General features: G+C 46.7%; 2 protein-coding genes across 15 annotated transcripts in view; one reads left to right on the top strand and one right to left on the bottom strand.

Moving 5' to 3' along the window:
* The window catches only part of TCTN1 (tectonic family member 1), a 37,844-nt gene extending 35,322 nt beyond the window's left edge, over positions 1-2,522 (top strand). For all 5 annotated transcript variants that reach the window (XM_072802500.1, XM_072802503.1, XM_072802504.1 and 2 more), the window contains one exon: positions 2,216-2,522. The gene's annotated coding sequence lies outside the window, so the exon portion shown is untranslated. The remainder of the gene's footprint in view (positions 1-2,215) is intronic.
* The window catches only part of HVCN1 (hydrogen voltage gated channel 1), a 36,340-nt gene that overhangs the window by 6,493 nt on the left and 13,643 nt on the right, over positions 1-16,204 (bottom strand). For 6 of the 10 annotated variants that reach the window (XM_072802518.1, XM_072802513.1, XM_072802512.1 and 3 more), the window contains 2 exons: positions 5,342-5,611; positions 873-977 (listed from right to left, as the gene is read on the bottom strand). In XM_072802518.1, the coding sequence (XP_072658619.1) occupies positions 873-977; positions 5,342-5,611 (375 nt within the window). Of the gene's footprint in view, positions 1-872; positions 978-5,341; positions 5,612-5,927; positions 5,977-16,204 lie in introns of all 10 variants that reach the window. The other 4 variants (XM_072802508.1, XM_072802510.1, XM_072802509.1 and 1 more) reach the window with 1 other exon arrangement.

Below are 16,204 nucleotides of genomic sequence, written 5' to 3' on the forward strand. Positions count from 1 at the left end.
GGCTCCCTACTCAGCAGGGAGTCTGCTTCTCCCTCTGCCCCTCCTGCTCCCCCTGCTTGTACACACACTCTCTCCCTCGAAAATGAATTAAAAAAAAAAAAAAGGAAAAAAAAAAAGTACAGCAAGCATGTCACTGATTGTGTTAAAAGGAGAGAGAGGGGGATCCCTGGGTGGCGCAGCGGTTTGGCGCCTGCCTTTGGCCCAGGGCACAATCCTGGAGACCCGGGATCGAATCCCACATGAGGCTCCCGGTGCATGGAGCCTGCTTCTCCCTCTGCCTGTGTCTCTGCCTCTCTCTCTCTCTCTCTCTCTCTCTGTGACTATCATAAATAAATAAAAAAAAATTAAAAAAAAAAAAAAAGAGAGAGAGGAAAAATATTTATCCATCTGCAGAAGGACTTGGGCTGGCCAGAGAAGAAAAGCTAGCAGCTGCCTTGGGAAAGCTGGACAAATGTCTGGGATGGGCTCAGGCAGCAGCTGTGAATTGAGGAAAAACCAGTGGGCAGATCTCCAGCAGAGGGACTAAGTCAGAATGTTGACAGGCTGAGAAATAGCTCATCTGCTGCTAAACATGGGATCGTATCAAGCCCTTGGTTAGATCCTCCCTCTAGAAGCAGTGACACACCCCAGCTTAGCGGTCTAGCACCACTCAAGATTCAAGCCATCAAGTAAAATGAGAAGGTTTCCTTCTATAGTAGATGCTTGTCTACAATTTTGGAAAGAAAGACATTTTCTCTGCTCTTTCGTTAAAAGCACCCAATTGACTTAGTCCATTAAGGACTTGCTACTCCCAGGTGGGTGCAATTTGCCCCCCTCTGCCCACCTCAGGAAACATAGACGTGAACTGTAGTAAGGGGCCGCTGGCACTCTACCTTGGTGGCATAGTTATTCTTGTCACCCTGGATGATCTTCAGGTCCAGAATGAGCTCGGCCAGCACCAGGAGGGCATCCAGAATGACCAGGCAGATGATGATAACCTGCAGACCAAGGCAAGGAGCGAGAAACTGTGAGACCTTTCATCTTGAAGGGCCAGAAACATTTAAGGGAAACCATTAGGTGAAGATGCCAAGGATGAGAGCCTGCTGCCCACTAGCGAGTGCCTTCTAGGCCTGTCGGCCACCACTCGCCCCCCAGCCAGTTCCTGTCCTCCTAGAGCTTCTCTGCATGGGTGACAGTCACCACTGGTCTTTTGTATTCATTGACTGTTTCTCAGCATCTCCCAAGCAATTCCTAGATGGCAAAAAAAAAAAAAAAAATTTTTTTTTTTAAGTTTTAATTTTCCTATTTCTGGAGATTTTCTTGCCAGGGTATACCCAGAACAGATGCTCAATAGATAATTAAAAAGATCTGCCTCAGAGATCTGAGTCACAGAAGGCCTGCTGGGGACTGCTTTCCTTTGGGTAGTGAGATTATGATGATGTCCACTGTATGCATAAAATAGCTTCTGCCTGGAGCCGGCAATACCTGCCCCTGCTCACTGTGCTCATTAGGGGTAACAGGCCGATGGAATCCTAGTTCCTGGGGACCGAGGAGAGGTGTGGGAAAGACAATCTCAGCAGCTCTGTGACCTGCTGGTGGAGGAGGACGGTGGGGACCAGGGTACATCGCCTGTGTGCTCTCATTGACAGTGACAGAGGCGGTGGACACGCTGGCAGGGGCTCTAATGGCAGGGCAAGGGGCTACGGGGTTTGATGGTAGAAATGGCAGCAATGGGAAGAACCCCAAAGGCCACCGTGTCATCCTTCTCTTCCCTTGGGAATTCTGGGCCTTCACTGTGTCCCTCAGGGCCCCACATCCTACACCTGATGCTCTTAGGTAGATGCCGCGCATCCGTCTGCCATTTCCTTGGCAGTACCGGTGCTCTCAGGTTGAAAGGGAACAGGCCTCAGTAAAGACAAACTTGTAAACCTTTTTGACCATTTCAGCCCATAGCTAATCATTTCAGTAATTAAAGTGTTTGAGGACATGGTTTACTGTGAAAATTACATGGCAAATTGCTTTGTAATGAAGTTTTTCATACGTATCCAAATTCAGTAGCTCAGTAAAGATTCAAGCCTCTGGCAGCTTAATTTTCTTCTCTTCTCTCTTCTTCTCTCCCTTCCTCCCTTCCTTCATCCTTGGTTTTATTTTAGAGCTAAAGGGATGTGAGAGCTCATCTGGTCTAAGAACAAGGCACACAGATATTAAAAACATATTATGGCTTCTTCCTTTTCAGCCATAAAAAGGAAAACGCCCTGATACGAGCTACAACCTGAACGACTGGAGAAGACACGATGCTGAGGAAAGAAGCCGGACACAGAGACCACACATTGTCTGATTCCATTTATATGAAGAGTCCAGGACAGGTGAATCTGTACACCTAGAAAGCGGATAAGCGGTTATCAGGGGCCAGGGGCTTATTGTTTAATGGGTACTGGCTCTCCTTTTGGGGTGATGGAAGCATTCTGGAACGAGATGGTGGTGGTGGTTGCACAGCATTGTGAATGTGCTAAATAAATGCCACTGAATTATGCACTTTAAAATGATCGACTTTATGTCATTTTCTCAATTAAGAAAAGCCTTAATTAAAACAGACCTAAGGTCACAATGTGTGGGTCCCAGTCCTGGCCTCTGTCAACTAATCCCCAGAACCTGAATTTGCCACTTCCGAAAGCAGCACTATTTCTGAGGGGAGTCACATCACAAAGAGAAATGCTGAGAATTCAGGTGAGCTGGTTAGTTCCAAATCCAGACGAGGCAAAGAGGGCCAGGCCTCTGCAGCTCTACGGAGTACAGGCTCTGGGGCTGCAGCCCTGGGCCGCCTCCTGCACTAGCCTAGACCTTGGGCATCTCTCAAGACTGATCAGCCTCCGGTGTTAACTCTAGGCTTTAAACATCCTCGTGGAGAAAATGGGGTCGACCAAATTTTCCACCGTAGAATGACAGTGGTAGCATGATATGAGGTAATGTGCGAGGGGTGCTTAGTACAGGGCCCAGCCATAGTGAGCAGGCAATGAAGTGAAGATCCTTGACCTTTCTGAGTGTCCTCCACTGGCTCAGCTACGCTGTCCACCCATGGATTCCACAGCAGCCCAACATACCCCACATTCTCTCCCTTGCTTGTACCATTCTGTGTGAGAAGTGATGGCAATTAACTATATATCAGGTCTCCTAGGCTGCTTCAAACCATGGAAACAGGTAGAGAATGCATCCAAGAAAGGGATACCAGAATCTTCTTGCATGTTGATTCTACTGGCTGAGATCAAACCCCTGAACTGAAATCCCCAGCTCCATAGTGGTCTCCCTAAGCCCCTCTACAAATCTAGTTGTGTGACTCCCTCCCACCATACATTTAGATTTTCCATGGCCACCCACTGCCCACAGATGACCTCCTAGCACCTCCCCTCTTGCCAAGTTATCCCTCTAATTGCTATACACATCAGCCATGTAGACCCTTCTCAATTCCAGGAATGTGGCAGATCCTCTGCAAAGGCAGCCCCTCTGCCTGGCAAGCTCCTCCCCTTCCCATTCAGAGCCTGGCCCAACCTTCAGGCGTTAGAGGAAATGTCACCTCCTCCATGACACATCCTCTGACACCCAATCCTAGGTCAGGTGTCTCCCTACCCCTAGGATCTCTTAGACCCCCCTTCTGTTTCCCTACAGAGGGTTTCTCTTCACTTGTAACCAGCATCATCTGGGCGACAGCACCTGGAGCGCCCGCCTCTCCACAGGCCATGGGCCCTCTGAGAGTGACGGGGTATATCTGCCATGCTTGCCACTCTATCCCCCTGCAACAGTGGGTGCTCGAGAAGCAACTGTCAAGTGAATGACTAAGCAGCCCTACTTATGTTTCAGTGGTCAGTCGTCTTCTCCAGTAGGAGTGTCCTTAGAGGTCCTGGCTCAGGGGGCAGCCCCGTGACCCAATCAGGAGATGAAGGCCCTCCCCGAGCAGGGAGGTCCAGGGTTCCCCTTGCAGCTGGAAGGAAACTGGCTCTGTCTTTCTGCTTCTGAAATTGAGGGTTTGGGATTTCAACCCCAACAACTTAATACCACATTTCCTTTCCTGTCATAGACACATAGGAATGCACTGAGCCTGCTGGGCTGTTTGGCCTGTTTCATTTCTCTAAGCTACGTGAAAGCAAGGAAAAGACCAAAATAAATTTTTTTTTTCTATTTTACCCTGGAACAAAGACAGTGATGGGAGGGGCAAAGGCTGTTTCTGCTTCCAGAGGGGAAGTCAGCTCTAGGGGGGCGCTGGTTTATTTCAGTTCAGGAGGACACCTGCAACAGGGTCCCCAGAATGACTCCACTTTGGGACCTGGGCTGACAAGGGGCTGCGTGATTCCCTAGTGTCCCTGGGTCTCCTGCATTCACCTGGGCCTCTCAGAACAGGTTTCCAGACACCCGCCTGCCCAGTTGAGGGCTGGGGGCTAAGACAGTGCCCATCAGACTTGACCCGCACTTGTGCTTCAAAGTCAGATGCCAATAGACACCAAACCCCTCACTGTTCTCTAAAGTCTGCGTGTCCTTCTCAGGTTCTCCTGTACGTGCACCAGGAGGTCGGTGGTGGGCGACACCGGGCTCCACGAGATAAGAGACTGAAGCCCCTGTGGTGATAAGTCTGTAAGGCACAGGACCCTCTTGGCCTTGTTCCACTCAGGGCAGGCCCTCTGTGTTGGCTGAGTGAGTGCAGGAACGTTTTTTCTGCCTCCAATATCTTCGCTTTCGTTTATTTTTATGAGCAGGTACACTAAAATCTGCATAACATAAAATTTACCATAACAAAATCTGAACCATTTTCAAGTTGGCACATAGCTCAGGGGCAGGGGCACATTCCCCAGGTGGTGCAATCGCCACCACCATGTAGCTCTGTAATATCTTCATGATCTCACATGGCAACCTATGGGCGTGAGGTGGTCCCTTGCCATCCTGCCTTCCCTTCGACCTGTAACCACCTGTGCTATCTCTGTGGATTTGTCTCTTGTGGACATTTCACATAAATGGAATCCTACAGTATGTGGTCTTTTGTGCCTGGCCTCTTCCACTGAGTGTCATGTTCTCCAGGTTCATCCACTCATGGTAGGAGTCAGTGCTTCATTCCTCTTCACGGCCAGGTACGGACAGACCACATTTTGTTTACTCATTTGTCAGGTGGGAGACCTCTCACCTACTTTGGTCCATGACTGGTTTTCTCCCTGACGACACGGTATCCGCCTGGTGCTATGTGGGCACCTGAGCCATGGTTCGTACCCGGGAGACACACGTGGAAGGAACAGGGCAGTGACAGGCCCCCACACTCGCCTCGTGACTCCTGGCTGATGGCTCTGCCCCACCCCAGCCTCTTGGGCCTCTGCCCACCTACCTGAAACCTGTGGGAGCTGAAGAGCTTCCTTAATGTGGCCCTGAAGTCGAGGGGGGGCCTGGGCGTGGGGGCCGCAGTGGGGTCGGCTCTGCCCTCCTCGCCCGAGGCAGCTGTTGGTGGCGGCTGCTCCTCCTCTTCATCGTCCTCCTCATTCTCCCATTTCTTATAGTTGACATTCCAGGCATGGTAATCGTCCCCAACGACAGTGAAGTGCTTCAGGAACTTGCTCATCCTTTCGGCCGGAGCCACTCTGGCCCTGCGGGAGCTGGCCTAGAGGAAGTGGGGAGAGAGCGAGCGCTCAGGCCAGGCCAACCTCCGAGCGCGTCCAGACCATGCGGACCTCACGTTGCTCTGGCGGGGAGTGGGCCTGGGCCTGGCCACAGGGGTGCAGTGTCCTGGCACTCAGAGGACCATGCAAGCAGAGACCGTGAGGTCACGGTGGTTTCTTGTGCTTTTATTTTTGGAATGCAGGGTCTCAGTGCTGGTGAGGCAACAGGAAACCCCAGAAGCCATCAGGCCTGTCACTATGGTCTGGATGGCAATAACCAATGAACTTGGTACCGCAGCCCAGTCACAAAATACCCACCACGTGTAAATACCGGAAGAGCGGCCCCATGGTTCAGAGACATCACAACCTGAAAAACCGGAGGTGAGAGTTGGCAGGGCAGGGGTGTGGAAAGCCAAAAGTAAAAGTACCCAGAGTTTCACAGAAAAGTGAGCCACCCCCCCCCCCGCCCCCACTTCATGCCACAGATCAGTTCTTGAAATGTGAGTAGCAAATAGATTTTCCTAAGTTCAGCCAGTGCTATTTTAAGTCTACTATGGACAGTTGTTTAAAGACAAATGACTTCAAAGCAAAAAAGCAAATAATCCTCCCTTTGCCCAACTTACCCTACCAGATATCAAACTTCTATAAAGTTCAATAATGAAGACTTTGGGGTATGAGTCCAAGAATGGGCAATATGATCAGCGGAACAGGAAAAGAGAGCCCGACCAGACCCATACCCCTGTAGGAAACTGAATGTGATGGTGGTGGCAGTACAGATCAATGGGAAAGGGCTAGAGAGGTCAGGACATCTGGCCTTCACAATAGGAAACCAACCAACAAACATAAAAGATCCCTACCTCACACCCTACACAGAATAAATTTCAGATGCATTAACTGTAACATATATACATTAAAAAAAAAACTTTAAAAGTCTTACAACAAAATATAGGCAAGTGTCTTCATGATCTTCAAATAGAGAAAGGTTGCTTAAATAAGACACAAAACAAAACAAATGGATAGATTTGATTCATCAAAACTAAAAGCTTTTATGTTTCTCTCTCTCTCTCTCTCTCTCTCATACACACACACACACACACACATACACACACACACACCACAGTCATATAATGTGCTTAACAGAGGTTTAGCATCCAGAATATATAAAGAAATCATACAAATTAGGAAAAAAAAAGATGACTCCATTGAAAATTGGTCAATGAATATTAACAGGCAGGTCACCCAAATGGCAGAGACACACAACCTCACTAGGACTCAGGAAAATGTGAATGGCAAGAATTCTAAAGTCTGCAATAGCAAATGTTGGTAAAGATGTGAAGCAATGGGGTCTTGAACACTAAACGCAGTAATTGACACTGGCACCACCATTTTGGGAACTAATCTGACACTGTTTTGTCAAGTTAAAGCTGTACATATCTTTCCTTAATAATCTAGTGATTCCATCCCGAAAAAGTCTCCAAAGAGAACCCCTCTCCATGTGCTCAAATCAGTGATATGTTTAAGAATGATCACTGCAAATGTCCACCTAAATGGTGGGAGATAGAAGAATGAGCCTTCTCTAGTCATGGAATGAATACTATACAGCAGTTAAAATGAATGAGCTTCATTACTGTGTATCACTGATGACATCCACAGGTATCCACCTGGCAGTACCGAACACAGTAGATCAATCCTTCCTTCACTGGCTTCTGGGATTCCATACTCTCCCAGTTTTCCTCCCACCCCAATGGTTACTTCTTATTAGTCTATTTTGCTGGATTCCATTAAGAGAAAGACCTTATATTTAAGTATTGACATTCCTAAGGCTCAGGTGTCTCTTCTTCACACTCAGTTCCTAGGGCTTCTCATTCAGAGGAATAGCTTTATTTATTTATTTATTTTTTAAAGATTTTATTTTTTATTTATTCATGAGAGACACAGAGGGAGAGAGACAGAGGCAGAGACCTAGGCAGAGGAAGAAGCAGGCTCCATGAAGGGACCCTGATGTGGGACTCGATCACAGTACTCCAGGATAAATACCTGAGCCGAAGTCAGATGCTTAACCACTGAGCCACCCAGGTGTCCCTCAGAGAAATAGCTTTAAAAGCCATCTATACATGAATTATACAGAAACACTATCTCTGATCCCAACCTCAACTAAGGACATCCACCCTTAGTTATCTAAAAGGCATCTTCTATACCTGGCATGTTCAAAGCAGAATTACTCATTTGCAACCCAAAAAGTCCCCATCTCAGTTTAGGACATTTCATTTGTCTAGTTCCTTAGGCCAATAACTTTGGCATCGTTCTTTAAATGTCTCTCTCCTCATTCAATACTAATCTAACAGTAAATTTCGTTGGCCCTACCTGTAAACTACTTTCCAATAAAGATCACTTCTCCCCATCATTTCTTGCTATCTGTTGCCTGGATTACTACAGCAGCCTCTAACCTCCTCCCAATATCCATTCTCCATCCAGCAACTTGAAAGAATTTTCTCAAATATAAATGAGATCATGTCATGCTCTTCCTTAAAACCACACGTAAAAACAAAAAAAAAAACAAACAAAACCTTCACATGTTTTTTTTTTTTTTTTTTTTCCAGCCTATTTAGGCTTTCTTCCTGGAAATGTCTTCCCGCAGACATCTGTATGGTTCACACCTTCACTTAGGTCAGGCTTCTGCTCAAATATCACCTCCATTGAGACCTTGTCTGGTCGCCCTTCCTCAGTCACACTGCATCCACTTACATCCTGCTTCATTTTTTTCTTTCTTTTTGTTTAAGATTTTTAAAGTAATCTCTACACCCAACATGGGGCTCAAACTCACAGCCCTGAGATCAAGAGTTGCATGCTCTACTGACTAATCCAGCCAGATGCCCCTCATGTTTCTTTATTGCACTTATTGGTGACATTATATATGAACTTGTTTATCTGTTTATTATCTGCCTACCCCTCCACCCCCAGACTCTAAGCTCCATGAGAGAACTTTTTCCATTTCAGGCAAATGGCACGCCCAGTATCTTGCACTTAATACACACTCAAAAACAAATATTTAAGTGACTGAATAAATACATAAATGTGGATAGGTCTTTACAAATATGTTGAGGGGTGCCTTGGTGGTTCAGTTGGCTGAGTGTCCAACTCTTGTTTTTGGCTCAGGTCATGATCTCATGTGTTGTGAGATCAAGCCCTACACTGGGCTTTGTGTTCGGTGGGGAGTCTACTTAAAGATTTTATCCCTCTGCCCTGCCCTGTGCATGTGCTCATGCATTCTCTTTCTCAAATAAGTAAATATATGTTTTAAAAAATTAAAAATATGCTAAGTTTGGGGGTACCTGGGTGGCTCAATTGGTTAAGTGTCTGACTCTTGATTTTGGCTCAGGTTGTGATCTTAAGTGTTGTAAGATTGAGCCCCAACTTTGGGGTCTCTACTGGGCATGGAGTCTGCTTAAGATTCTCTCCCCCTCCCCTTACCTCTCCCCCACCCTTTCTCCCGCTCAAAAAAAAATATGTACGTTAAGTTTAAAAAGAAGAGGGATCCCTGGGTGGCGCAGCGGTTCGGCGCCTGCCTTTGGCCCAGGGCGCGATCCTGGAGATCCGGGATCGAATCCCATGTCGGGCTCCCGGTGCATGGAGCCTGCTTTTCCCTCCGCCTGTGTCTCTGCCTCTCTCTCTCTCACTGTGTGCCTATCATGAATAAATAAAAATTTAAAAAAAAAGAAAAAAAAATAAATAAAAAGAAGATATATTAGAATATGAATATAATATCACTTAAGTAAAATTTTTAAAATACATGCAAAATATTACTATATGCTGTTTTAGAAAAGTATAAAGTGGAAGTGTAAACATACTAAAGAATAGGATTTCTCTTTCTGGTCATGATAGAATAACTGGTAGAAGATTAGGCCTCTTGGGATCCCTGGGTGGCGCAGCAGTTTGGCGCCTGCCTTTGGCCCAGGGCGCGATCCTGGAGACCTGGGATCGAATCCCACATCGGGCTCCCGGTGCATGGAGCCTGCTTCTCCCTCTGCCTATGTCTCTACCTCTCTCTCTCTCTCTGTATCATAAATAAATAAAAATTAAAAAAAAAAAAAGATTAGGCCTCTTGCCATAAAAAAAACTACAAAACTGGATAAAACATATGAAATTTACTGCGGTCCCTGAGAGAAGAGAAACAGATAAGGTGAGCCCCACACTCACCCTGGCTTTCTGCCTAGAGTACTTTCTGGACTGTAGCAGCAAAGACCATAGCTCAAGGCTATTGAGCCTCCCTCCCTCAAGAATTTGCATGGCAAAGTACCTGAGAAAGAAATGGAAGGTCTACAGAGAAGGAGCTCCAAAAAATCCAACTTAGGTGAATTCTAAACAGCTGAAAAACTACCAGAGATGACACAAGGCAAGGTTGGGAGATATGTGAGTTCCAAACATCCAGAGTAGAGATATCTTGTTGAATACCCTGAGCATTCAGTAGAAATTCCAGAAAGGTCATGCCATATTAGTAGGTATAATCCAGCTGTATAGTAAGAACTACCTTAGATCTGTCCCAAATACACTTTAAAAGAAGCCTTGAAAAGATCAAGCAGATGCCCATGTAAATTGACTGCCTATTGGAACAAAACTCAAACTCTATTAGGAAGAACAACAAAAAACACTCAATAATGTAGCATTTATAAATACACAGCATGCAGTAAAAAATTACTAGACAGATAAAGCAGAAAAACATGACCTATAACCAGTGGAAGCATTAGCTTACCAGCTTAAAATGGACAGAGATAATAGAATTGGCCAACAAAGACCTGTGAATAGCTATTATAAATATGTTCAAGGATTTCAAAGAAAATATGAGCTTAATGAGGGAACAAATAGAGACTCTTTTTTTTCAGATTTTATTTATTTATTCGAGAGACCCACAGAGAGACAGAGACATAGGCAGAGGAAGAAGCAGGCTCCCTGCAGGGAGCCCAGTGCAGAACTCGATTTCAGGACCCCAGGATCACGACGTAAGCCAAAGGCAGATGCTCAACCACTGAACCACCCAGATGCCCCAAACAGAGACTCTTTTTTTTTTTTAAACTTTTATTTATTTATGATAATCACAGAGAGAGAAAGAGAGAGAGAGGCAGAGACACAGGCAGAGGGAGAAGCAGGCTCCATGCACCAGGAGCCCGACGTGGGATTCGATCCCAGGTCTCCAGGATCGCACCCTGAGCCAAAGGCAGGCGCTAAACCGCTGCGCCACCCAGGGATCCCTTTTTTTTTTTTTTTTTTTTTTCCAAACAGAGACTCTTAATAGAGAAATGGAAACTATATATAAATCAAAATGGGCTCAAAGCTGATTAGATACCATAGGACAAAATATCAGTGACCTTAAAGACACAGCAACAGAAAATATCAAGTGGAAACATGGTGAGAAAAAAAGGTAAGGGGAAAAAACAGAGCCTTAGGGACAATATCAAGTGGTCTAATACACATGTACGTCATGTACCAAAAGATGAGCAACTGGGGAGAAAGAATTTGGACAAATAATGGGCTGAAAAAAACTTTGCAATTTTTTACAAAAGATTTTATTTATTTATTCATGAGAGACACACACAGAGAGAGGCAGAGACACAGGCAGAGGAAAAAGCAGGTTCCATGCAGGGAGCCCAATGTGGGACTCAATCCCGGGACTCTGGGATCATGCCCTAAGGCGAAGGCAGACACTCAACCACTGCCCAGGAGTCCCAAAACTTCACAATTTGATGGAAAAATATAAACATGTAGATCTAGGAAGCTCAATGAATACCAGGGAGGACAAACATAAAAACAAATGGACTGGAAGAAGACACCAAATTCATGATGGTGGTTGCCCTGTGGGTGGGTAAGAGCCAACAATGGAAGGAGTCAAAAAACACCTGAGTGCTATCTGAAAAACAGCCTTTCTTTAAGATTTTATTTATTTGACAGAGAGGGAGAGTACAAGCAGGGAAAGGGAGAAGCAGACTCCCCGCTGAGCAGGTTGTCCAATGCAGGGCTCCATCCCAGGACCCTGGGATCATGACCTGAGCCAAAGGCAGATGCCTAACCGACTGAGGCACCCAGTGCCCCTGAGAAACATCTTTTTAAATTACATAAAGATTTGAGGAAGGGACGCCTGAGTGGCTCAGCAGTTGAGTGTCTGCCTTTGGCTCAGGGCGTGATCCTGGAGTCCAGGATCGAGTCCCGCATCAGCTCCTTGCCTCCGGGGGAGCCTGCTTCTCCCTCTGCTTATGTCTCTGCCTCTCTCTCTGTATCTCTCATGAATAAATAAAATCTTAAAAAATAAAAAAAAAAAAACAGATTTGAGGAAAACATGACAAAATGTTAATAGCTGTTTATTCAAGATGATGATTATCTAAGTACTTGATAATATTTGTATTCTTTTCTATTTTTACACTTTTCAAAGTAAAATAAAATGATCTCTCTCCAATAATACACCTTGGATAAATACTCAGATTTTTTCATAATGGGTTTCAGGAGCTCAGGAAAGGTTAGAGTCCAAAGGGGTTACCTGGTCTGATCTCCCCACTCTTTCAGAGATGGGAGCGTTTCTGAGATGGGTTTGTTCAAGGTTTCAGTGCACTTGGGAGTAGAGAACTCAAACTCTTCTGCCCTCAGTCCACTGTCTTTTCATCTGTTCTATGAAGCCTTGTACACTTCCCAACTCCAAATCCGGACAAAGGACACTGCCTCTTGGAATTCAGAAGCCTCCCTAAATTCTAACATTTTCTGGTTAAGTGCCCCGGGGAAGTCTGCACCCCAAAGGCTGCAGGGTGATGTATGGGATGTGTGTGGAGGGGGTGGTGCTTCAAATGCTATATCCAGGAATCCCACGGTTTGGATTCCAGACTGCCTACTCTGCTCAGTCTTCTGTATGCTTCAGGTGCCTTAGGAGCTCCCTACTGGAGACTTCCTCAGATACTGAGAGGTCCAAGGAGAGCTCATGACCAATGTATAACCTCCTAAGAGTGAACCTTCTGATTCTTTCCCCATCCATGATCCTGGAGCCCGTCTGGCTCTCCTCTCCCCACATATGCTATTCATTTCTTCCTCTTCTACCACCCCAGTCCAAGCCTTCATCCTGTCACCCAGAAGACTACAACAGTCTCCTCATAGATTGCTCTCCCTGGACCCAGTTCTTCCAGTGCATTCTCCAACCAGTAGCCTGAGCAGACCTAAGAAACCCTTAACTCTGATCCCAGCACCTGATCATATCACAGCCCCCTGCTTTTTGGATAAAAATCCAAGATCCTTCCTATGACATACACAGCCCTGTGGGAGTTGATCTAATCTCCTTCCCCATGACCTTCTCACCACACTCCAGCCATGCTGATTGCCCTTCTCTTCCTCCAATGCTCTGCACTGTCCCCAGGCTCAGTATTCGAATACATAGGCTCTTCCCTCAACCTGCACTACTCTTCTCCCCACTCTGAGCTTGGCTCACTTCTATGCCTGCTTGAGCCTCAGCTGAAATGTCCCTTTCTCAGAGAGGCCCTCTTCCTTGACCCCTAAAATCTAAATCAGACCCCTTCTTAATTTTATAACCTCTGTTTTTTACAGTTTCTAATCAGGATTTTTTGTGTGTGACCATTTATTACTTCCCTTTCCATATTAGCAGTTAGGCTCCAGGAAAGCAAGGCCTGTGTCCCCAGAGTCTCATGTGACACCTGACCTAGAGCAGAAGCCCATCAAGCATCTATTGGCTGAGGGCACTGATACCCAGTCTCCCATGCTGGGCTGCAGCTTATCTCAGGCTGGACTCTCCATTGTTAGGCTCCTAGGGTTGGCCACGGGCCAGGTCCACAGCTATCCTGAGGTCCTCTGGGCAGCTACTGACCATAATTCCCCTGCCCCCAAAACACTTTACCTGGCAGATGGAAACTTTCTGTGCTAGTTCTCAGTGTGGCGGGAGCCATGGGAGTGCTTTGCAAAAACCACATATTTTACTGGAGAGGAAATTTTTCTTTCTGAAACTGTGTGACCAGTAAAAAGCAACTTTCAGTAATTTGGGATGAAAATGAAAATATTGACGGCACTCAGCAGAGCAGAAAACAACTCTGGTTTTAAGTAAAAAATATGGTATACCCAAAGCAGAGAAGTTTCAGAAAAGGTCAAAAAGATAGCTGATCAGGAAAACGTGGGCCTCGGCAACTCCACCCACCGTGGGCTCTGGGGTTCCTCCCACTCTGCCCGGGAGGATGGAAGGCTGACTCAGTGAGCACTGACCTCGACCTCGGTGCCCAGCCCGGAGCTGCCCCTCCAGAAGTGCTGGCCATTTGTCTTCGGCAACACAAACTCTCACTTAAACTCCCCTGACTTCATCATCGTCCATGGATATTGTACTTCTCTGCCCACCAGCCCGCTGCCTGGCTCTGCGAGCCCCAGACATTTTAGTCACATGAACTGATAGATCCCCTTTGCAGCTTAAGCTAGATTGAGTTGTGTCTGTCACTTGGAACCCCAACAACTGAGACCAGTAGAGCCCCTGGCACCAGACACCCCTCATCTCCATCTCCCCTGCATCAACCTTTGCCATCCCATTACATCCCAACACCACTCTCTCCAGGATCACCTTTCTGTATCAAAGCCCACAAAGGGGCTCCCACCCTGACAGTATTGCTTCCTCTCACTGGTGACTTGGTTCTGCTTGACAATCCCACCTCTGGATTTCTCTCCCATCTCCAGCCACCCTCCTTGGCCCCCATGTCCCTGCCCCATGCCACTGGAAGTCCCCTAGACCCCAATTATGACCCTGTGCTTGTGCAGGGCAACTCTCGCCCGTCTCAGCACACCTGTGTTCTCAACACTGAGAACATGTGCAAATCAGTCTCATGTGCAAATCAGTCTCCAGACTGATGATGTCTGGTACCTTGCCAGGTCATTAGTTTGCTATGACCCAAACTGAATCCATCTCTTATCTTCCCCCCATGTCCACTCTTCCTTCTGTGTTTCCCTAGGGCACAGCATCATGTCCACCCTGTTGCTCAAGCCAAGAGCCAAAGGCCATCTTGGGCTACTCTCTCTCCCTCAAGGCTTGTCAATCTAACCTCTTAAACATGGCTGCTCATGCTCCCCCTTCTCTTCTCCCTCTTACCCGCTCCTACTGCCATCACCTCTTGCCTGGATGCCTGTACTGGCCTCCTTCCTTGTCTTTTCTTCACATGGTAGTGGCCAGGAAGCCTTTTCTGCAGTGTCTCTGCTCTCACCTGCCTCTGCCCCCTCCCACCACGACCTTTAGTCTCTCTCCCATCCCCCCATCCCCCCTAACCACTGCCTTCAGGACAAAGGCAAAGCTCTCAGGGTCCCCCCAGGCCCTGGTCTCCTCCCTAGGCCCCTTGCCTGCCACACCCCAGCCACACCCAATGCCTCATGTTCTAAAATAAGCCTCACTCCTTCTTGCTCTCGGACTCTGCACACCTGTGCCCACTGGCTGGTAGATCTTTTGCCTTTTGCACGCTACTGCTCTTTCAGGTCTTACAGACATCTAGCTTTTACTTCCCTGGGGAGGCCTTCCTTAGCCACCAGCTGCGGGGTAAGTGTCCTTCCTCTATTTCCCGGTCTTGCCACTTACTTACGAGTGCTGTGGCATCTCTGTACTATTTGTCTCCTGCCCTGGTCTGCGACCTCTGGGCGGGCAGGGACTCTTCCTTCCTCAGTCACAGGGAGGAGGCGTTCAGTAACTGTCTAATAAATGAATTAATATCAAACCACAAGAGCTACCACTCAAAGGTAAATGTATCGCCTGCTTTTCTTTTATACACCACACGTACCACACCAGAAAGATTACTACCTGGGGAGGGGGGGGAAATGAGAAAAACAGACCTAGGAGAGATAGAGAAAAAAAATTCTTGTGAACGTCTGCTTTTACAGGTTTGGTCAGAAGCTGCCATCTGTAGGAGGGAAAAAGTCCCTATTTTGTGGTCATCCAACAATCACAGAAGAAGGTATTTTTAAAGAAATTTGGCAGACCCCTGATGTCCCTTAAGTACCCATTTCTCTGCTCCCTCCCACAGCCTAGTTCTGGGGGCCTGATTTGCTTATTATTCAACATCTCCTGCCCTAAAACTCCAGTAAGACACAATAGCAGTGACATCTATTATTATTGTTTATTAATTTGTTTTATTATATTAATATACCACTAAAGTTCCTTAAATGCATTATGTAATTTTATTCCTAACAACTCCCTGAGGTTGAGGCCATCATTTCAGGTCTTAGTAAGGCAGCTGGCTTGAACCAAGTCACACATTTAAAAAATGGCAGAGCCAGGCTCTGTTCCTGGGCTGCTGTGACTTGGAGCCCATGTTTTAGAACACACGGCTGAGAAAAAGCCACACAGCCAGGGACTGGAGATCTGTCTTCTAGGGCAGTATAGTGGGTGGAACTGTGGCTGCCAAATTCATGTCCATGTGGAACCTCAGAATATGACCTTACTTGAAATACGGGTCTTTGTCAGTGTCACTAGTTAAAGGTCCTGAGATGAAATCATCCTGAATTTAGGGTGAGCCCTAAATCCAATGACTGGTGTTCTTAGAAGAAGAGCAGGGGACCACGTGAGGATGGAGGCAGAGCTTGGAGTGTTC

This window comes from Canis lupus, chromosome 27 (genome assembly GCF_048164855.1).
Source record: "Canis lupus baileyi chromosome 27, mCanLup2.hap1, whole genome shotgun sequence".
In the NCBI taxonomy this organism is placed as follows: Eukaryota; Metazoa; Chordata; class Mammalia; order Carnivora; family Canidae; genus Canis; species Canis lupus.